Raw genomic sequence first — 22,704 nt, 5'->3', positions numbered from 1 at the left:
AATTTTCCTGCTTCTCCTTCCCCCACCCTCTGGGACAGAGAATGAGTTTCCTTCCTGATAGGGAGGTGCAGCATATATAAAAGCTCATCAGCTATCTTGAATTTCATAAAATATTGGAGAACAGCTCAAGTGATGAAACTCAGTTAGACAGCAGCAAAAACAGTATGTGAACTGAAGAGAAACCATCGTAACTAGACACAGCAATGTTGCTGAGTTCCCTTCAACAGCGGGGGCTTGAAGGTGTCTTGGAAGAGCAGCTTTTCCTCAAAGATGAGGGAATAGTGACGGAGGCTAGTTTTGCTTTAATAATCATAGGGCTATTTTTTAAAGGTTCTGGGGCCAGCATTAACTACGGATGTAGTTAATCTATTCATACATGCTTTTAGTCATTTTGTCACATTCATTAGTTCCGTAAGAAGCCTCATGAATCCAGGGAGTCAGATACAGGATAAATTTGCATTTGGCGTTGTTCTGCGGCTGTTTTATATGAACCTGGGCAGGCACTTGCTACTGTCTGATTTCAAAGGCTTGCACTTTTCCTAATACTCTAGAGATCAGTGAATTTGTTTTAGCACTTCTCCAACTTTCTGTATTGCTTGACTTTTAATTTCTACCAGAGCCTGACCTGCCTCGAAGTGGGATTCTTCTCCCTGAACTGAATCAGTGTGTCTGTAAAACTGAACGTTTCCAATTGATGTTATTAGTTGGACAGATCTTCCTCGTTTCAAAGGAAGCTACTGTCTCTGTCTGTGGCACAGAAAAGTAGTCTCGTCTTATTAAGAGTGAGTTACGTTATCATTATCCTACACTCCCTTGTGTAACTTTAGTACTCCGTGGCATCTGATGAAGCCATGTCAGTTTGTTTGCAGTTCCCTAGCAGCTCCGGTGTTACTCAGAAACTCCACACAGCTCTCTGTTGCAATGCCCACACCTTTCCTATTTATAGGGTGCTGGTATGCCGGCAGTTATTCCGGTTGGGGGTAGGTGGAGAGGGCATATTCACTCTACAGATTTGGTGCTGCTTAGGGCTATTCTGTAAATGTACTCAAGCACAGTATCTTCTGCAGAAGGCAAAGCTTGCTGCTAGAGTATATTAAGTAGAAAAATTATGATGCTATGTTGGATGTATTATTGAGCAAGGTTTTCTGAATCATTGTGTTGCCCCACGTTTTGTAAATGACTTCTTCCTGCCCTGGTGTTTGCATCCTTCACATGGCTGTATCGCTTTTCTCAGTCTCACTGCCCCTCCGGTGAAGCGGTACATCTGTAATCCTGCGTCTTTCGCTAGTCCTTCCAGACACTGATGTGCTCTGCTGCTCTTCTTTGAAGATCTGTGTCTATGATCATTCTGGGAACACAAAACCTGGAACCAAACGCGCTGTCTGACTGGAGCCGCCTTCCAGCTTCATGCAGAAGGGACTGAGCGTCTGTGATTCTGTCCTGCTCCCTGTCACTCTGGCTTCGGTTTATGGGCAGCAACACTAGATTAGTCTTTGAGCTGTGTCACATTGAGATTTCACATTTAATTTGCTGCACACTAAAAACCTTTGCTTTTTTTCCTTCCCCCAAACTATGACTGTTTTGTGTTAATGACGGTGTTGGCATGAACATGCCAGCTATAGCCATAATAAATTTTTCACTGACTGTAAAAGGGACAGTGCTTCTCATCCTACTTCAGCCCGGCTGCAGCAAGTCAGATACCATACCATTTCAGACTTGGCTTTATAATACACATTTCCAGATGTTAGTGTTCTCATTATCATCTTATTATTCAAACGATGCATTTAGGATTCTGTGAATGTCACGTTACACTCGCAGTAATAGCCCCATACAGCTTTTGCCTGTTTAATCAAGATGTCTGACAGCAGCCCAGCTTGATGATTTTCAGTCCCTGTGATACATTCTCTGACTTCTCGATTCACTTTCCTGCATCTTGGTGGCAAGTGATAGGCAGAACGGTGTTGGAGCCATGCCAGTGTTTCTCTAGCCCCCGGATGACAGCCACAGAATGAGGCATTGTGCAGGAACTGCTGTTAAACCATTATTAACGTCTTGGTGGGTTAGCCACTTTTTATGGTTCTAATACAATTTCTGTGCTCTGCAAGAAGCATATTAATATCTTTTAATTTAGCGAGTTTATGCAGATTACTGTTCTGTACGTGTATCTCGTCTCTTTTTCCACCCATGAATACTGCAGCTACTCGGACTGAGGGATCCAGGCTTTGCCTGAAGAAGGCGCACTGAAGAAAGGAAGGCAACATTTTTGGTCCATGGCTCTTCTAGATGAGTCCAACTTTGCAATGCAAGTGGTTAAAGAGACGCTGAACAGAGGAAGGTACCTGCATGACCCGGCGCTGTGCAGAAATACTGACTTGGGTCTGGACGCTGAATAACCGGGTTAACACCCAGATGAGCCTGAATTAAGAAGTCAAGAGCTTGGCAAAGGAGCTCAGGAACTGCACTGAGCCGGTTTCTAAGTTACACCACTTCCAGTGCCAGAGTGGGCACTGAGGCTGCTTTAGCTCTTACTGAAGATAAATTTGTTGTCAGGTAAAGCTAATGCTGGCAAGTGATAGTACTATTTACTACATAACCCTTAAAACAGCAACTGACATTAAGAACAAAAAACAACTTTAAGTAGCTTGGAGCCAATCTCAGCTATTTTTACCAAGAATTTCTGTGAAGAAATTGAGGAACAGGAATACATTCTGGTCTCTGTAATGCTATCCTGGAAATGTTCCAGATGGACAGAGTTACTTCTTTTTTTTATAATTTTGGTCATTCCTAGCAAGTCCCCTCTGTACTGGTGTATCAAGTTTTGAAGAACCTAGGTACTTCAAAATATTTTTGGATATATTTTGCAATTTCTAGCTTGCTGGATAAGCAGCTCTGGTTTCTAGCGAGAAAACGGGTGATTGCTTTGAAGATTCTGAAATGTTGGGGTTTGAGACTTTTAAGCTTAGTTGTATGTGGAAGTTCTCAGTTGTTGCAGATATTTCTGTGGTATTTTCTACTCATTCAGAAGCAGGAAGTTTCAGAAACATCAACGATTGCATGATTTTCCAGCCAAATTAGTAAATGCTTGTGATGCAACTCATTCAACTGAGCTTTGGAAAAGCAGCCAGACTAACACTGCTCTCCCTCACCCAACCCTCTTATGGTTTGGCTATCAGTATTACTCTGGGTAGACTCCTTTCTGTAGGGAGTGGTTCTGGAGCAGCTTTTTTACCCCTTTGCTTAGTGCTAATGTATGGCATAAGAGGAGAAAGCAAGGGAAGGCTCATGTCCACGCTACATTTTTCTCGGTCAGAGTCAGTAGCTGTTCCATCTTTCTGAATCTTCTCATCGTCCTATTTAGTTTATGGCAGAGGACAGAGATTTCTTCTTGTAATTTCCATGACCATAAATGGTCACTAAATTTAACAAAAAGGGAGAAATAGATTAGGAAACTCTAATCCTGCTTTAAGGCTCCAAATCAAATAATTCGTCTTTCTAAATCTTTGAATTAATTTTATGGAAGGTCACAAGTACACATCTCAAAGCATATTTCAGCAAAAGCTGCAGAGTGATTTACTTTGAAACCTTCTGTCTCTTTGTGCTTCTACCATCTTTTCAGTGTGAAACATAGCTGTCAAAATATTTACTTGGGCATTTGGTTCAAACATTCTTGTAGGGAAATACAGTATTTAATAGCATCATTAACATGAATTCACAAATCCTTTCATCTGATATCTGTCATTTATAGGACCAGCTGAAAAATATATTATCAAGTAACCATCACCATTTTTAAAGAGATTTTTATTTTTGTTTTTTAAAAAATACTTTCTCTCTCTTCTCCCCATCATAGTAATGGTAATTTGCTCTTCCATAATGCCTTTCCTGATAGCATATCATGACTGTATTTTGACAAAATAAATGAATAATATTTTGACACTAATTTATTCGCTCTTGTTATGACAGCTCTTGAGAAATTGTTGTATCACCCCATTTTTCAGATGGATAAATTAAACAGTGATGAAGTTGGTAACTCACCAAAGTCCTTGTACTATCCAAAGGTCTCCTTTCAAGCAAGTGACACAAGGGAATCTAGACATAACTTTCTTCTCATCTGAGTACAGGCTCTGTTTGCTTTGGCCCTATACCAATGTCTGGTCCCAACTGACTTGCAGGATTTTTCTCAGTTCCTTATTTTGAAAGAGAAGCTTGCATGTGTTTTTTTTTGCTGTAGTAGTGTCTCAAGGCGTTCCTAAAGGCCACTAGCATCTATACTAATCTCTGGGTGAGCGTGCAATCTATGGATTGATATTCCAAACCCTTCTAGCTACTTTGGGAGAGGTTTCTGTCTTCCGTGATTGGGGTCGTCTTGCTATTGTGGTCGTTTGCAGCAATTTGCAGCTTAATTCCACTTTATTGCTGCTCGTAAAACCAGGAACAAAAAATAGCCAGTTAGCCAGCTGGAGGTTACAGGCAGCGCTTTTATTCTCAGTCACGTATACAAGATTTTTCTCCTGCATATGATCTTGTGTCAGACGATTCTGATGGTTCCTAAGGTCACTCGTTCTCTTGTGCCTGAGGAGGCTTCCCATGCAATCATGGTGAATTGAATTTTTTCAAAGTTTGCTTTTATTTATCTGTATTTTTTTCAGTAGGATTTTAAAGATTCCTCATAATTTTTCACCTATATGTTGTCACAGCTATAAATTGTATTGACAGTAATTAACCGTTGTGCTGTAAAGTGCTTCCTCAGATGGGGAAAACTAGATTACGTGTGTTAAGTCCATAAATATTGGGGTAAAAATAGTTAAAGTTTCTTTGCCTGATTCTCTTTCCTGTAAAATAACGTCTTTATTTCCAAACCTAATTAAGAAAATTTAATGCATCCTTTCTTAATGACTCTTATTTCCAGTAGAATAAAATTTAGTATAAATTAATTTTCTTAATAGTTTATTAAATGTAGTCATTAGATATTTCTGGTTGAGATCCAGCTTTCATCTGTACATAGTATTATACAAAAAAAGTTGCAGCTAATTGAATAATTAAGGAGCTTTAATAAAGTATTTCATCTGAAATGTCTTTTAGAAATCTTCTAAGATACATTAGGGAGACTCAGAAGCAGGAGTCTGTAGTAACAGACCAGTCTGCTTCAGGACCATATCCTGACAGTAGCTAGACACCTTCATTGCCCATTGAAGTTGTGAGTGCTCAACACTTTGCACAATCACTTTGACCTTTTCCATTTGTCTTGAGGAAAACTTGTGCTCTGTTCAGGTCAAATAAAACCAGAAGAATTAAAATTACCCATTTAATGTCTAAGTATTACAACAAACTAACTTGATATTTTTAAACTAAAAGCAGATTGCAGGGATTATTTGCTCTATTTGAATAGAGTACCATTTACAGTGAGGGTTCGTTCAAGGAGTCCAAAGCAGAGCTCTTTCTTCCCAGCCTCTGACATCTGCTCTGCCCTGGCTCCGCAAACCCCTTGTCTCATGTCTGGCTCTGAGCCCAGGCATCCCATCCTTAACCCGTCTTCTGGATTCCAGAAAAGGCATTTTCTACTCACCCATCTTCTTCCATTCAGACTATGTTCTTGACATGGCAGAAACGCAACAGGAAGGTTTTATGTTTTCTCTCTGTCATAAAATTCAGATCTAGGAGAATTAACACTGCTGCTTACTTCCTCAGACACATTTAAACTATTCATCCAGTGCCCAAATACTCAAAATAGTGGAGAGTAGTTTCGTAGCTCCAGGGAATTGTTTAGTCTAGTCAGCCAAATTTAAAATTTAAAATGCAGTTGGCAATGATTATTAATCAATTAGCTCCAGGGAGCCATCAAGGCTTGCTAGCCAGAGTTAGAATAACAAGCAATATTTTTGAAATAATAAAACTGGATCCTTAATAAAACTTGTCTCCTGCTTCACACATTTATTAATATGATGATGTCCAAAAACATATCAGTAATTACTTTTATGTGAATAAAATTGAATTGGAATGAGAGCCATCTGCAGGAAGCAGTAATTGGCAGATCAGTTTCTTTAAGCGTAGATTATTTAAAATCTTAATAACGCAGTGCACATCACAGGATATTAGAAGAGGAGAATCTGATACTGTCCTGAATACCGTAGTGCGCTGGCAGATTTTATTATGTGGTGAGAGATGCCTGAACATATCAGCTAAACCTAGAAAATGCAAGTGGGCTGTCAACTGCTGTACGCTTGTAGGCTGATCTTGATGTTTTCATTGGCTTGTCGCTTTTTAAAACTCTTGTGGAAAAAGAAGAGTAAATCATTCTGTAAGGTTACAGTGTAGGAGGTTCAAATGGCCAGGGGTCTGCAATGCTCTCTGTCCTTTTGCCTCTGCCATGCTTCCTGATGAATGCAGCTGTGGGATGTCCAAATTGGGCTGTGAAAAATTACAAAGATGGTTGATGGGTCTTCTTTTTTTTTTTAAAAAAAAAGCTGCTGTATATGTTCATGTTGGTCCGGAATAACCCCAAATGTGGTGTCCTCTCAGATGCACTGTAAGAGCCATCTGTTTGATGGGTTGTTTGAAAAGGGCTGCATGGGGCTTCCTGTAACAAAGATGAACTATGTCTAATTAGACAGCAATAAAAATAGTTGGATTTCATTAAAAAAAAAAAAAAAAGCCTGCAAATGTGATTTCTGCAGCAGTGCATCTAGGGCTGGCATCCAAATTAATAGCTATCTGTTCTTTAATACTATCATAAGAGAATTCAGGTAAGTAAAGGGACTAGTAAGAATCTGAAAATCCAGGATGTCTTCTGTATGCCTACAGAATATCATCACCAGAACAGGCCAGCACTGCAGAAAAGGTGAGGGGCCGGTCCTGCAGCAGAGGCTCAAGGTTCAGCTTCCCTTTGAGGGAGGGATTTCTCCTTTCCTGGAGGCTTCAGCCGGAGCCCCTGGACAGCACAACAGATGGGGCTGAGTTGAGGCCGGCTGTTTGTCAGTGCGAGTATCTCTGCTTGTCAAGCAAGGAGAAGACATCAGAGCTACTTCTTCACAGAGGCTACTGGCCCTTGGCCTGCCTGGCCATCCTCCAGGTTGCAGAGGGTGGGCTGCACCCCTTGCACCCCTCAAGAGACCACACTTCATGGTCTAAGAAGCTCCTGTTCCTCAGGGGTGAGGGGAAGCCCTGTTGGGAAGTCTGCAGGAATGGGACTTGAATCTGGTGGAGAGGGAAGGAGGCCAGTTGGGCTCCCTGCAAGTGGGGCTAGATGTCCTGGATGCCGAGAGTCAGAGAGGAAGAACGTGCATGGTGCTGAGACTGAGCGCAAGTAGGCATTTGGCACACGGGCATCTCGTTAGCGTAACGAGAGAGCACTGCTTTTTCATATTATAGTCAAATGTTACTCTGCACTTTGGAACTGTAGAAGAGCACTTCTGATCTTGTTGGCTATGGAAGTCCTTTAGGAGTCCGCAAAGGTAGAAACAGCACAGAAAAACCCAACCTGAATTTAAATTAAAGACACCTGGTTACAGGAAAGCCACACATTTTCAGCAGTGCTGATCAGAGGCCCAGCTGGATTAGACACCTTCACAGGGTGCCAGCCTCACTGTGTAGCTTCAGGGCTGCTGGAAATAGCCCATGCATAATAACTAAATAACACAAACTTTCAACTCAGTACACTGAGCAGTACATTGACACCTTGGCATCCTGCCTGGTTCGAAGCAAAATCGGTCAGTCAGCGTCTTCGGTATTCAAATCCTTCTCCAAGTGGTCATTTCTTCATCCTTCCGCAAAAACTTTCACTGATAAATTTTCCCATGAAGTTGATTTCTCTTCCAGCATTTTCTTTCTGCATCACTATATGGAAAACCTTCATTCACTTTCATATGTTTCTGGTGTTTATGGAAAGCCAAAAATTTGTGTGCTTTTTTTTTTTTTCATATCATTGCTAGCTTTGAGATAGGCCTTAAATTTATACAGACTTTTTTTATTACATTAATAAATATCTGACTTCCCATAGCAGCTTTTTGTAGCTTATCTACTTCTTCCTTCATCAACGCTGTTCTATTCTAAGTGTAGATAGTACAGGTATGACCCAGCGCTGCTGAAACTGTAGAGTGTTTTTATATTGACACCCAGAGCAAGATGAGGGTGTATTAATGCTCTGCTAGCTGTATACCTATGGCTAGGTGTTATGGTTGTAGTTTTGTGGCACTGAACAATGGAATTGAATCTTCTAGATCTTAGCTTGAGAGGATTTGCATTACTTATCCTGGTGAGCAGTAAAATCCGGTGATTATTTGCTCTAGCTGAGAACCACCCCAGATCCTAGTATTCTCCCAATAACATGGAATTACAGAGTCACAGGCAGTGATTTCAGCCTGATTTCAATCTTTGTGCTCTTCAAATCCCTCCTTTGAAATGCAACGATTAGTTTAAGATTAAGAAATTATTTTTTTCATTTGTTGTTAATTGTTTAATCTCTTCTATTATTCTTTTCTTCTTTGAGATGCTAGAGGGGAGAACCTCTGAAAGTTTTAAAAGCTGATTTAAAATAAAAAAATAAACAATGAAAGTGAGCTACTGGTTGCAACTAAGCCTGAGTCCGTGCCTTGGCAGGAGTATTCTGTACCACAGTTGGACCTTGTATGGTGTAATGGTAAGGAGAAGAGAAGTAACCATATTTGTTTTTTCTGGGTCTGGTAACATATCCCTCATGTCATCATCAGAAAGCGTTTACATAAATGGATTGTTGCCAACTTTCAAAAATTGTTTTACTTGCAGCTGGCTTCTTACATGATTTTCATACAGACTATGGGGCCCTCTTTATCTCCTCATACCCCCCAGGATGTTCTTCATGGGAGGGAGGCATAACAGTTGTTTTCATTATCCCTTTCCCTTATTTCTGGTCTGGGCATCAGTGTGACCAGAATTAAGTGCAAGAAAAGATGGGCATCTGGAGAGGAGGTGGGACTTCAGCACAGCATTGGGGTAGCACTTAGTTGTATATTCCTTGCAGGAGCAGAACAGATTGGCTGTGAAGGCTCAGATTCTGTTTTTGTTTCTTCTTCTGTGATAATTCCACTCCTGCTTTGTCTTCTTTTGTATGAATGTATGTAAAATAAAGAGCACATTTAGCTTAATAATATAGTAATATTAGCTGTGGGCTTTCAAGCCTAGTGCTGACCTTTTTGTTATTACTGAAAATGACAAAGTTCTCAGCATATTATTACCATTATTTATATATTTTCAGATCAAAATGCAATTTTGCTGCAGGCAGGATAATACAGATACTAGCAACTGCGTAACTGTACTAGAAAAAAGAAATTTAAAAAAAATTGTAGAGGTTTTCTTCCCAGTGGAACGCTGGTGGCATTTGCAGGTAAGTTGGTGTCTGTGACAAGTTGACAAGTGGAATCGCAGGAAGATACCCTGCGAGTTTTGTACCATATATGAGAGAGCTGAGCTCTGCTGGTGACCTGCTGTATGATTTTGAGGCAGTGTTACCATTTTCTGGGTCAGCTTACCTTTCAACTTATCATCTGTCTCATCTGTTTGTACTCCTGGCTCTCCAAGGGAGCGTCTCATGTTGGATTTCAACAGTGCCTATAGTGGGGGAGGAAAGGGATTTCTAGTTTGGCTGAAGCTTCAGGATGCAAACTTAATATGAAACGATACAAATGATGGCAAGTGATAAAAGTACATATAATAAAAGGTACGCTGTGATAAACGTTTTGTGCAGATTTAATCAAAGCTTTGCGCTTTAAGGCACAAAGGCCCTTTCCTTTTGCTTTATAAATACTTTCTAAGAAAATTGTGACCTGGGTAGTTTGCTGTACAGATACAACCAGATACAATCTGTCCTCGTATTGGACATCAGGACAAAAATGGGACACTAAAAAGCAGGTTTATTTCTGCCTGTGTGCGTGATTCCGAAATTTAAAAAAAAAAGCAAAAAAAAAGCTTCCTCCCCTCACTTTTTCACAAGTCTTTAGTCATTATGCTGTGTCTAAACCAGATGGAAGACTATATTAAAAATTGTTTTTAAACCACAGATTGAGAAACGGTGCCAGAATTTTCAACCAGAAATGTGGCACTGATTCTACAATCTGTTGACAATTTTAGAAAGTTTTTTTCTGGCAAGAGATCTCCATTAGTGCCTCTTCTTCTCTTCCAGGAAAGTAAGGAAAACCTTTATCTGAGTCATAATTTAATTAGCTTCGAAACTGGATTTGAGAATATCAGTATAAATATATTCACTTTCTCCAGGAATTGGAGTTGGGAGATAAACAGTCATCAATCACGTGAGAAAAACACAGTTAAAAATAAAGGCTATGACTCTCTCTTATGTCTATATCTTGACATGTGATGACTGGCACAGATTAGTGTGTCTGAGATGTTAACTACAGCCGTTCCAGTGAAGTCTTTGAAAATCTATTTAGAATTTAAATTTTGGATATTTTTTCCAAATGGTGAAAATTGGCATTGCACACACTTGAGATGAGATTTCTTCTTATCTTGCGTTGAGTGCTGAAGTGCACTGCAAGGCGGCTTTCTGGGCATGCAAGTGTTGACAAGGACAGACATTCAAAAACTATCTTTCTAAAATTAAATTTATTTTAAATGCCCCTGAGAGAAATAGAAGAAATTCTGAATACCCCCAATAAAAATAAACATTTTTACATTTCCCTTTAAATAATTGCATGTGTTATAACTGGACAAAAAATTCTTATTCCTGCTTCACTGTATGCACTAGAGGGCATGTATAAAACTTCCATCCACATCCATATATTTTTTATACGTCCATATAAAACGTCCATCCATAAAATGGCTCTTCTCCCACAAGAATGAGTTTATGCCAAGTTTCTGCTCCGTCCCTGCTGCTTCCAGCAGTTCCAGGGAGCCTCTTTGAGGTGCCAGGTGCCCATGCTCACTTCTTGGCCATAAGCAGCATTCCAGTCACCGCTAAACTGACCTGGGAACAGCATGCAGAGTTGCCAGATTGAGGCTTTATAAGGGCAGTGATCTTGCCTTAAACATAAGCACATGGTATTTTAAAGTCCCTGCTATTGTATGGATTGCATTGTGAAATATTACAGCAAATCACTTGAGTGTGCCAAGTGTTTCAGCAAGGCTTGAAATATCTGTAAGGGAATTTTTTAGAGTATGGTTGTTCTCTGTTGAGGAAGCACCTGTTATCCACATTTTACGGACAGGGCAGTGAGCACAGAAATGATACCTTTTGTGCTGTTTGCAGAGCACGTGGGGAATAAACTGCTTAACTTGATTCCTACAAGCCTTAATCATGCTGTAACTTCTGTTCAGCCTTCCTTGCGGGGCACGTAGAAGAACATAGGTGAACCTTAATGACAGGTTTTAGGGTGATGAATAACTGACTGTATCAAAACAGAAAAGTACCCAGATAAATGAGGTGGGAAGAATGTGACAATTTTTGTGTAGTGTTGTAGTATGCTGCTGTTAACGTTCTCAGTAGGGCTTTTCAATGTAGCCTTGAATGTGGTTTAATGGACCGGATCCGTTGCTCTGTCCCTCCTTTGAGATTCAGTGAAGCTTGAGAGAGTAAGACATAAGGATCCTCCTCGGTAAATCACAGGAGAACAGGAGGAGGCTGCACTCTGACCTGGTCCTCAGGGCTGGAGAAACCTTTCAAATTAATTCCCTGCTGCTAAGCCTGGGCTGTGTGCTAGAGAGATCTAAATTTGGTGGCAGTCGGCTTTACCTTATATAGATATCCAGGCTGGAAGGTGTATCTGAGGTGGGCTGGACCATCAGTGGCACAAAACTGGAGCAGTAAATGTTGGTGAGTCTAGGTGTCCTTGCATGTGGCATGCAGCAGTGCTCTTGTGTCTTCTGGAAGGTGATCAACAGTCACATGCCTGTCTGTCTCTAGGTTCTCGAGAATTGTCTCCTACCCAATAATCTCTTCAAGTTGAGTGAGTAAAGTGGTTGGTTCTCAGCACAGTGCTTTTCTACACACAGGAGATCATTAAATCAATTGTGACAGCTTTGTAGTGCTTTGTCCTGGCCAGTAGTCTAAGCAGATGCATTGTGTTGTCTTCCTGAATCCAATTTGTAACAACAATGTTTTTCTCTCACTGTGTTTCTGGAACCAATTTGACTACTTTCCCTTCCCCTTCTCTTTTGACTAGGACATCCCAGAGAGCGCTCTGCCCTGCACGCTACCAGTTGTCTGCTGTTTGCCTACTTATGCTGCCCGTATTCCCGTTTTGGGAATAGATTTGTGTAAGATTACTTTAATGTAGAGACTTAAAAGCTGTTTGTGAGATGGACCAGTGAGAAGCTTGGGCGGCGTTTCTGCAGGAGTCTCTCGTGCTAAAAACCAAAAGCCCAAATATAAAATTTCCTAGCCGCTTGATTCATTTGATTCATTTCCTCTGTATCTTCCATTTCAAAGCCGTTTAGGAAGATCATTTGTACAAACATAAAAATTCTCTTTAACTAAAGTCGACCAATGTGTTTTTTCAATGAGCTCAAGCTCAGAAGAAAGATTCAAACATTAACTGTGTAAAGAAGACAGTTAGTGTTTGTACAGTATACTGAAAATTAGCCCAAGGCATACTGAAAAAATACATATTTTACACATGTATATTTTAAATCCAGTTCCATACTTTTTATTAGATCTGGACATAGATACTTCTAAAGGCTACCAAATTAATTCAAACTGTGAAAGAGGTTGTGATTGTCTATAAAAAGGTTTTTTTTAGACTATAATGTAGTCAGTCTTACTCTGTATATTTAATCACTCAAAGGAAAAGCCTTTCTACTGCTGTAGTATGTCAAGGAAGCTTATCTGTATATAAACTGCAAAATGAGACCTTTCTTGTGTTACAAAGCATTAACTTTTGTAGTTTAAAAGTTGAACATTTCTAAAAATGTACTAATTATGTCATTCTGGTAAAAGCAGATACCCCTCAGTCACAGAGTGATGCTTTTCATAGGTTTTAAAGATGTAGGAGCAGGAAAAAAGCTGTCATAGTCACAGGAATCAGTGGAAAACTTTTATTTTAATGAACTGGGGGTCCAGTTGCAGGGAGCAACTGCCACGCTATCTGTCTTAAAGACTGTGCATCCATTATCATGAGTGTGTTGCCCACAGTTTGGTAGGGATTAAGGTGCACAGAAGGACCACTGCCCTGAAGGAGGAGAGATGGGAATTGATACAGCCATGGGTAGAGTACCAGTTAAAAACTTGCGAGCATTTTCTGAAAATATGAGTACACCCATAGTCTCTTAAAGGAAAATGCTACTTTTTTTTGCCATACTTACTTAGCATTTGATTCTAATAGCACAGGGTGCAAACCGAAAGAAGCAGCAGTCTGTGAGGCTCCAGCACTATAGTAGGCACGAACGTACTTTCTGCGGTTGATTATGTCAAAGTATTTGTTGTTTATATGAAGTAATGTGGTGTGTATAGAGTGAAACCTTTCAGGAAGACCAGCCAAAACTGTTGTTTGTTTCTACAAGAGCGTGAAAGTCAACGTGGAGTCTGAGAGGCCGGAGCTATAATGGCTTGCCTTAACATGTAGAAGAGAGCATATGGTTTTGGTAACAGGCTAATAAGAGCAATTAACCTTGTAGTGCACTCATTTGTTAGTCTCAGTTGTTTATAAACTAGGTAATAAAGATATTTTAACATCCTATAGCTTTATAGGAGATTAGTGAAATCATGCTGTATTTTTCAAGTTAATGCCTGACAGTACTCAGGTGATAGTGTGAGTGATAGAAACGTAAAACTAGCAAAGAATAAAATATTCAGAGTACTATGTGGTGTGTCTGACCAATGAATATAATCACAAATGTATAAATACATAGCATAGTTTAAAGAAATAGAAATGTGTTTTAAAGGTTTCCATGAGAAGAGGAGTTGCTTCCACAGGATGTGGTCACAGATCCATCATTCAGCTTGTTCTTGTCACCTTGCAAAGATCATAATGTAAACTGTTTCCAAGCTTGTTGAATGCAAAAGAGAATTTTAAACTTACCTTCTTCATGCTGTGCAAACAGACAGTATTTCTTATAACATCTTCCATGTAATTGTTCAGAAGGATGACCTTCATAGGATGACCTTCATAGAAGAACGGGTTTCTTTTAACAGCAAGCACCATCACTCTCATCTTTTTTGAGGGACTTTTAGAAGTTCAGTCACTTCCTGCAGAAGTTCCAGTTTCTCAATTAGGAGCTATGAGTGAGCAAGCAGCTTGCCCCACAAACTGCAACCACAAGAAGAGCCTTTTTTACTTCATTCTCTGTTGGCTCCTCACGTTACAGGTGTTGTAATGTTGGCGGTTGTTGTTGTCCAGTTGGGCACCTTGCTGCGAAGGCCAAGGGTTGGATGATCTTTATTTTGCAAGTGCTTTGGTTTCTAGGTTGGTGGTGATGGGAGAAGGGTAGTTTCCCCATAATAACATTTTTTATTTAATTCTATAACTTTTGGCAGTCAGCTTTTGTGCTCCTGCTTGTCTGCAATATTTGTTTTGCTAACTTTTGCCTATTTATTGGCAGTGTCCCAAAAGAGACCTCTAAAGCAGTTCATTTGTGGATTTAATTTGAGCATGTAAAATATGACATATAGTGATTGTTAGTGTTTTGCCTGTCCTTCCTGGTTTACTGTTATTTGTCTGATCTTTACCTTATATGTTAGCTACAGACATTTTTATTGAGTTTAGCTAGTGATAACCCTAATGAATTGTTGCTGTTTTTTCTGTATCCTGAATTTGAAAATCAAACCAATAATTTTTTTCTGTTGGGTTTTCTGCAGAGACTTCCATGAAACCTTTCTGTACAAATTTGTGGTCTTGTTTTTTTCTCGTTCATTGAATTGACTGAATGATGTATTTGCTGGTGCAGCATTCAGCAAACATGAGGACTCTTTTACTTTATTAGACTTGACAGTGTTTAAACAATACTAATTCTTATACCCAGCTGGCTTTTCAATTGATTTCTGTGCTCTCTATTGCTGTGTAGAACAAGCCAGAACATTAAAGACATCTTGCATGCTACTGTCTGGAGACTTGTTTTTCTTCAGAAAAAAAAACAATTAAGTGTAAAATTTTCTGGTTTTTCTCCTCATATATTTTCTTCTGTATCTTTAAATGATATTTCAGTTTACTGACAATTTTTGTGCATGTCAAGATGCTAATTTTCAAGCACATACTTTGAAAAAGCAGTCTTCATTTTATAGTGAGATTTGATAATTTATGCATTTGTTTATAGAAATAAACGTCTCTTTCTTCATCTAAAACAGAATATACCAGCTTTAATGTGATATTCAAGATGTACGTAAATGTGCCATTTTAACCCAGCTAAAATTTTGCATATTTAAAATGTGTTTGCGAAACAGCCAAAGAACACTTGCAGATGTTAGCCATTTGTTTTACCCGCTCGCTTCTAGCAGTATTGAAGCAGCCTGAAGTTTTGAGCGAAATATTGGAATCAGAATTCCTGGGGAGAACGAGACATAAAAAGCATTTTTATATCCTGTAAACATGAATATTTAAGTCACACCTTTAGACAAATCCAAGCCTTAAAACATATGCTACTGAAAAATGAGTTTCCTCTGCTCTAGAACAGTCATCTGTGATGGGCTTCGGCCATTGCTGAGGTGACCATTGTAGCACGAGTCTCTCCTTCCAGTCCTTTAGAGGCTGCTTAATTTCATAGGAATTTCAGTTTATTGTGAAATATCAGCTCTCTGAAACCCAAACATGATTCCTCGTCCACTCCACCACCCTAACTCCTCAGGTAGCCCTGCAGCTCGCGTAAGGATTTGGGTTGCTCAGTTGTGGGTCAAATGAGCTCAATGACCTCTCACTTGCTCAAAGGTGAGGAGTGGGACTTGATTTTTAACTTCAAGGAATCAGTGCTATCTGATGAAGATTTGTAACATTCTTGGCCATAATGTCTTCCTATAACCTTTTCACTTTTTGCATGGAAGCCAGTTAGCCATCCCTGATGTTCTTTTTTGCCACTTGTACAAAATGTATGCTAGTATCTGTTTCATACTACGTCATGAAACTCCATGTTGTGTCACAAGGTCACTTGGAGTCATTGTAGGATCACACAGTATTTCATTTAAGCAATTTTTTTGTTTTTAATTTTACTACAGCTGGTCGGAAAACCCAGAAGAATGGAAGTTTCAGAAGACAAGACAAACCTGGCTTCTCTTGCACATGTATGATAAAGAGAAGGTTTGTATTAACGCTGCTTTTTCTCAGAACAAATATGATGTAAAGTTCTATACCTTAGTTGTAGCTATTCTTTATTAACCAGAAGTTGCTTGTACTAGTCATGCACTTTTCTAATAATTTTTTAGTGATTTATAGATCAATGACTTTGTTTTTAACCAAAATGCTGAATCCTCTTAATTGCTTGTAATTAATCTTTTTGTTTTGTTGATGATCATTCTCCCATGTGTGCTATATTTTTATACTTGATATATGTCAAGCATAAGTAGAGCAGATTCATGTTCTATATAAATGTGGAGCTTACTGAGAATTTGGGTCATATCCTTAATTTGAATTTCTGAATGTGGAACCCAGTACTGTAAACCATGCTCCTTATGTTGCATCAGATATCTCTGGCTCCATGTAGGATGCACAGCCATATTGCCAAGATGTTAAAATAGCTTTCTCATTAAAATATAAGTGAAACCTGATGTTGATTGTGAAAAGCATAAAGTATAACCAGAAGCTAGGCTTGCATCATTATGGAAATCCATTCATTTCATAACTTAAAAAACAACATCGATTGAATTTCCAGTAAGCATCTGGCCGTCATGGTATTGAATGGAGGGTTTCAGGTCATTCATTTTGTTGTGTAACAGAGCAAACATCTAGCCATTTGCACAGTGCCTTACTTATCGATTCATTCAGTTGACATTCAGTTAGTTTTTGCTGATTTTTTGTATGCAGTTAAACATTTAGGCATACCACTCTTCCTGACCCAATTATTCAGCAGCTCTTAAGCCAATGACCTGACATAGGGTGTTACCTTTATGCTTAAAAATACTTTTAGAGAACTAATAATTAAAAGCAGAATTTCATGAAGGCAAAAATATTCACATGGCATAATACTTTCAAAAGATTAATCACAGAATACAAATTTGATTGTGGGTATCTAGGTTGGTTGCACTGTCTTCTATTTTAAAGTTTCTCCTTTGAAAGTCTTTATCAACTTTTAAGAATCAATGTATGCTCTTTAAAGCTACCTAGAAATTATTTCACAGGCAGAACGATGTTTTTACTTTTTTATCTGTTGGCTTTGGATTTTGTGTTGAAATATAATAGGAAATAATTAACTGTAAGTAGCGTTTGTTTTATGTATCAAAATACAGCTTAACTCCTTATTTCTCAATATTGAAATGAAACTTCCTTTCTATTTTTTTTAAACCTGATGAAGGGGGGATGACTTACTGAAATTCACTTATTTTGTACTGTTTAATAATCAGAGATGCACTGAGCGTGAGCTTTAGATAATGATTAACATCTGCATCCAGATTCAGTAAAGTCAGAACTGCTCAAGTGCTTATAATTAAGCATGTGACAAAGTCTTTTCCTTCATCAGGACTGTAGGGAGGGCAGACCAGCTTCTTTTGAATATTTTTTTATACCCAAATCCAGCTTCCTGTCCATTACAGAATAAAATCTGTTGGATACCCAAGCATGACTAGAATACAAAAGGAGACATGAGTTTCTTTCCTTCCTGAGCCACAACTTTGATCTCATGGTATCACTTGGATGCCTACCGAAAAGCCATGCAAAGGGGTAAATGGAGTGTCCTGTACCGACAGGTCTCTTTCTGTAAGAAATCAGCTGAGGTTTTAAAGTCTGTTGCAACATGAGGCTTTTTAAAATGCCTTTAAAATCCATCTGGTGGTTGGCTGACAGCTTCCAACCCAAGCTTGTATACCTACGGTATATATACTGCTGCAGAATCCAGTAGAAAATAAACACTAGATCATTTGTTGGACTTTGTCATCTGGCGCAGCGTTTGCAGAAAGTGACTGTGTCAGCGGATGGCGGCTTCTGGGCTGCGAGGCCCTGGGGGGGTCTGGAGCTTCCTCGGAAGGTAATGAAGAAAAGCAAGCTTGGTGGCAGCGAGCTGAAGTTCGCTCTGCAGATATCTGTATGCGCTTTGTAAATTTGTGGGCGTCTGCAAGTCTAGAAAGTCTGGAAACTCTCGAGTTACACACTATAATTTTAAAGTGATAACTGTTCTTCTCCTGCTGCTGTTTTGTAGTGTTTCTCCCTTTTCACGACAATGGTGATTATTTCGCTTTGGGATATTTCCCTATTGGTCAGCTCCAGTGTGTATTAGCTAGTTAGAACAGAGGCAAGGTTGGTGTGTGAGAGAGAAAAAGAAACGAGAAAAAGGTCAAAACAGTTTAAGAAAAGAATAATAATAAAAACCCATAAGCGTCACTTCCACTTGCCAGTGCCGTGGTGGGAGATCTTGATATCCAGTCTCAAGCCTGACCAAAACTTGATCTTAGGGAAGGATCGTGTTCCTTGTTGTAAAACCTCACTGAGAGTCTCTAAAGTGTCAGCTCTTCTGCTACTGTGTTTTAAGAAGTAAAATTTGAATTTCATTAACTTTTTGGTGGCACTTTCTATGTACTGTTGTCCAGTCATTGCTATGGCTCTATTGTATGTGTAAATTAGGAGGAAAAAATACAACATTATCTTGCCTACATGGTACTGTGTTGTAAGCTCTTGCTGAAATAAATGTAATAGCTGTGTTAAAGAAAAAAGACCAGAGTTTTTGAACATTCGAGCACTTATCCTTAGGGCCAAATGCTAAATGCTTTCTAAGCTTCAGGCAGCCATGTGTCTGTCTGCACACTTAGTATTTCTAAATTTAGAGTAGGCTTTTAATTGCCCCTTCAAGCACTTTGCTTAAATGATATAATAATAACTGTAATTCCGCAGAGTGAGGTATGAATATACCACGAAGTCTGAGAACAAGAGGTGTAAATTATGTAGATAATTTGTCTGAGGTTTGAAACATAGAAATGTTGCCGAGCTTTAAAAACCCAGTACTGAGCATCTGCATTAAAGGAGCACTATCATGCTGAAACTGTATCTGAATGTTTTTCTCTGTTATTAGTACCAGTTTACTGTGGTAAAAAGGTTTCAAAAATATAGACATTTTTTGTTATATTTAAATATGTTTGATTGGTATATTATAGCAACACTTCAGATACCATCCATTTCAATGTTAGTCACTGTAAAAATAATATTTTTTTGGTATCTGTATTGTTTCTTTAGTGCAAGAGTGTTTGGGTGAAGAACTAGAAGGTTTTCCGTAGCGTGTGAGTTATGAAGCTGAATGCAGGCTTTAGTTTTGATTTATTACTTTGTAATAGCCCTGATCGGTGGAGGCAGTGTTGGAATATTCTTTCTTCCTCTTCTTTTGGAGTGATAGAAGTTTTAATGATCAAAGTTGTGCTGCCAAATGTCGATGGAGAAATAAGTTGTAAATTAAGTGTCTGTTGAAGCTCTGTCTTCTCTGAAATGTTGATACTTTGCAGAATTGAAACAGCCCTCGAATAATTAGTCTCCAATCCTTTAAATACTTACGTATGTGTTTAATTTGACTCAAGTCAGGGATGCCTTTTAAAGTTATATGTGTAAAGTTAAACATGGAGAAAAATATTTGCAGGATTAGGTCATTTTAACATCTCTTGATTCACAGCAAAAGTCTTCTCTGAGTGGCTGAAACTTGTTCCACAGATACACAACAGAAAGTTAAGAGAATGCTTCAGCATAGATCTGTTCACCTAAGACTTTTGAAGATATGTTGGTTTGACATGCCGAATAAATCATTCAAAAGTCTTTGCTAGGCTATTGCCAAAATTATGTAGTGTAATGATAATTTAAATTATATGTTGTACCAGACAAGCTAAAATTTAACCTACGACTAGTAAATTAGAAAGGGAGTGAAATAGGGGTAATGCAACTGTAGATGACTAAACTGCTTTTCATGGTAGACGTGTTAGTAGAGCCTACTGGTTTTAGTCAGCTTGATTTAAAAATTGTTTCCACGTGTCTGAATTCAATTTGTTTTTCAAATTAAATTCTTTTCCTTTGTATAAGCATTCTGTCAAAGTGATTGATGTTGGGTGGTATCTCATCTTAGCAAACAGAGAATTTGGGGTAGGGGCAAGGGTAATTCCAGCAAAATTCTTTCCTCAGACACGTGCATGCAATTCTCACTGAATTTAGTAAAGTTTGCCTACATGTTTCCAAAAGTTGGATTTGGCTAGTGGTTTTTTTTCTTCCAACAACGCTCACAGCCTTGAGCTTGCTGTTAGGGAGTGTTTGCATTTGCTGATCAGCGTTTCCACATCTGCTTAGAATTTCCTCTCGGATGCTTTGCCCATCTGAGCACATGACAGTCCTCTCGCCACGGTCCGTCCCTCCTGGCAGCTTGAACCTTGGCAAGAAATGCTTCCACTCAGAGGTGGGCGCTGGCAAACGCAAAAGCCCATGCAGTACTTCTAATTATGTTTCAGGGGATCGTTTGACGTGATTGTGAATGAGAATTGAGAGAGAAGAAAATAAAGCATTTTTTTTCCCCTTCCTTGTTTTTTTTCTTTAAAGGTTCCAGACAAGTATTTCGCCATTTTACTGGATTATCTGCAAGGGCTTCAAGGCAGTGCGCGGGACATAACTGTGCAGAAAGCTGAAGCCTTTATGAAGGAATTTGATGGTTCTGACACAGAAGACCCAAACCTGTTGGAGAAGTGCGAGCGCATACGACAAGTTCTGCAACTGCTGTCCTGAGAGTATTTTTGTGTCTTACTGGTTGTCTGGTGGAGAGGAGTATAGGATGTTGTATACAGAGACTATAAATTAGTTGTAAAGACACATTTTCTAATGAGAATCCTAATACTAAATTTTCAGGTTTTCTACTCATAATTTTTGCCAATTGCAAATATTTATCAAGTTTCAAGGTGATGAAATAAAAATAACATATTTGGCCCATAGACATGCTATTAAAAGTAATCTTACTGCATATCTTCAGAAAAATAAACCTCTCTTTCCTGTTAGTTTTTCTCCACCTCCCCCTGTAATTACTGTTAAATAGGAAGAGCTTTGCCGTTCTGAATAAGAAGAGCAGAGGAACCCAAACAAAGCCTGGAGGGTCTTTTACAATGGCAGCGTTTAAAATGAGCGTGCTGTACAGTGCTTGCTCAGGCAGCTGTAATCCATCACTTTCAGCTTCAGGAGCATGTCCTCTGGATTTGGGAAAGATCATTTTCAATCTGTTGAACACAGCTTGTATAACAGTTGCTTATTAGTACTTCACACGGTGATCTGGAGATACCATCAGCTTTGTTAGTTTTCCTTTTATATGTTAAAGTTTACAGATACATGATGGCAATTGTTTAGAGACTCTGATAATGCACAGATGGGAACAGATCAAATCCTCTGACCATATGGAGTGAAATCATCTGATTGTACCTAAACGTACCCTGCCGTGAGAAGTGCTGTGCCACAGCATTTTGTACCTAGCCTGCCAATATTGCATTTTCAGCTTTCTCTTCTAACTGGTGTCCAAAAGAGGTAATTTGTGTTCGTTCGCTTTGGCGTGGGACGTTTGTCTCCTATGAACGAGCTGAAAATGAGGCTTTCAAGTAAAAAACAAGGTCATTAATTACTCAGAGGTTGGAAGATTGGCTTATTTAATAACACTTGTATTCAGACAGCCGCTCTTGACCTGATTCTTTAGTGTTTCTGCAAACATTGTTCATACTTTATTAATAACAACTATATGAAATGTGTAGTGTTTTAGGGGAGCGACTGTCTTTGGGAATTATGGCTTTAATTTGGATGGGTGAAGGAGGGGAGTATCTATGGATATGCAGGCCTAATATTTCAATAAGAAGCATCTGAGTGGATTTGACAGCCTTCACAGTCATGGATTACTACAAATCTTTAAAAGTATGAAATATATTACCAGTAACAAATACCTTATGCTTTCTGATTTCTTGAAGATGAGGTTTTCAGCCAAAAAAGATGAGAGACCAGCATGCCCTGCTCTAACACGCTCACCATGACGGTGAGCAGAATACAGCAGCAGCCTCTCCACGGAGCTGCCGGTGGTTCGTCAGCAGCTCTGGCGCCGTTCCCGTACCATGGGGCGATGCTCGGGTGGGGGCTGCAGAGGATGCCTGCGGGGCCAAAGCCTTTCTGAGGCCCAAAGTGATATAGAACTGATCTTCCAGTGTAAAAGTTAGTGAAAAGGGTCTGTAATAGAAAGAAGGGATGCCGACATTAAGTGAACTAGTGAAAGACCTTTGGATCTTGTATTTTATATCTGAGAATAGGCAGCTGAGAAAAACTACTGTCACTCCAAGCAGAAGCTGATACTTTCTTCTTTCCAATCAGGAAAAATAAGAATTTCTCAGGGATGAAGTTACCAGTGTCTTTTTGTGACTTTATGATTCCATTTTAGGTGTCGGAGAAGACTTTGTGTTCTCCCTTAAGTATTTTTAAATGGCCATTTTTGATTTCTCGATCACACAAAAATGTGGGTCCTCATGGTGCACTTAAGATACCTTGTAGCTTAAAAGCACAAGCATGTTGCAACCATATTTTGGAAGAGACTTATAAAAAGGATCGTAAAGGTAAGATCTGGGTAAAAAGATGTGAACCTTTGATGTTTTTGACAGATTTGGCAAGATTT

At 39.1% G+C, this 22,704-nt stretch overlaps 1 protein-coding gene across 4 annotated transcripts in view; it reads left to right on the top strand.

The window, feature by feature from the left end:
- CHLSN (cholesin) overlaps positions 1-21,987 on the top strand; it is a 133,724-nt gene extending 111,737 nt beyond the window's left edge. For all 4 annotated transcript variants that reach the window (XM_075436147.1, XM_075436148.1, XM_075436150.1 and 1 more), the window contains 2 exons: positions 16,121-16,202; positions 20,616-21,987. In XM_075436147.1, the coding sequence (XP_075292262.1) occupies positions 16,121-16,202; positions 20,616-20,798 (265 nt within the window). In that variant the 3' untranslated portion in view covers positions 20,799-21,987. The remainder of the gene's footprint in view (positions 1-16,120; positions 16,203-20,615) is intronic.
- The last annotated feature ends 717 nt before the right edge of the window (positions 21,988-22,704 follow it).

This window comes from Opisthocomus hoazin, chromosome 15, assembly GCF_030867145.1.
Source record: "Opisthocomus hoazin isolate bOpiHoa1 chromosome 15, bOpiHoa1.hap1, whole genome shotgun sequence".
Classification (NCBI taxonomy): Eukaryota; Metazoa; Chordata; class Aves; order Opisthocomiformes; family Opisthocomidae; genus Opisthocomus; species Opisthocomus hoazin.
Note: the sequence above shows the minus strand (reverse complement) of the source record. Positions and strands in the feature narration are given on the sequence as shown.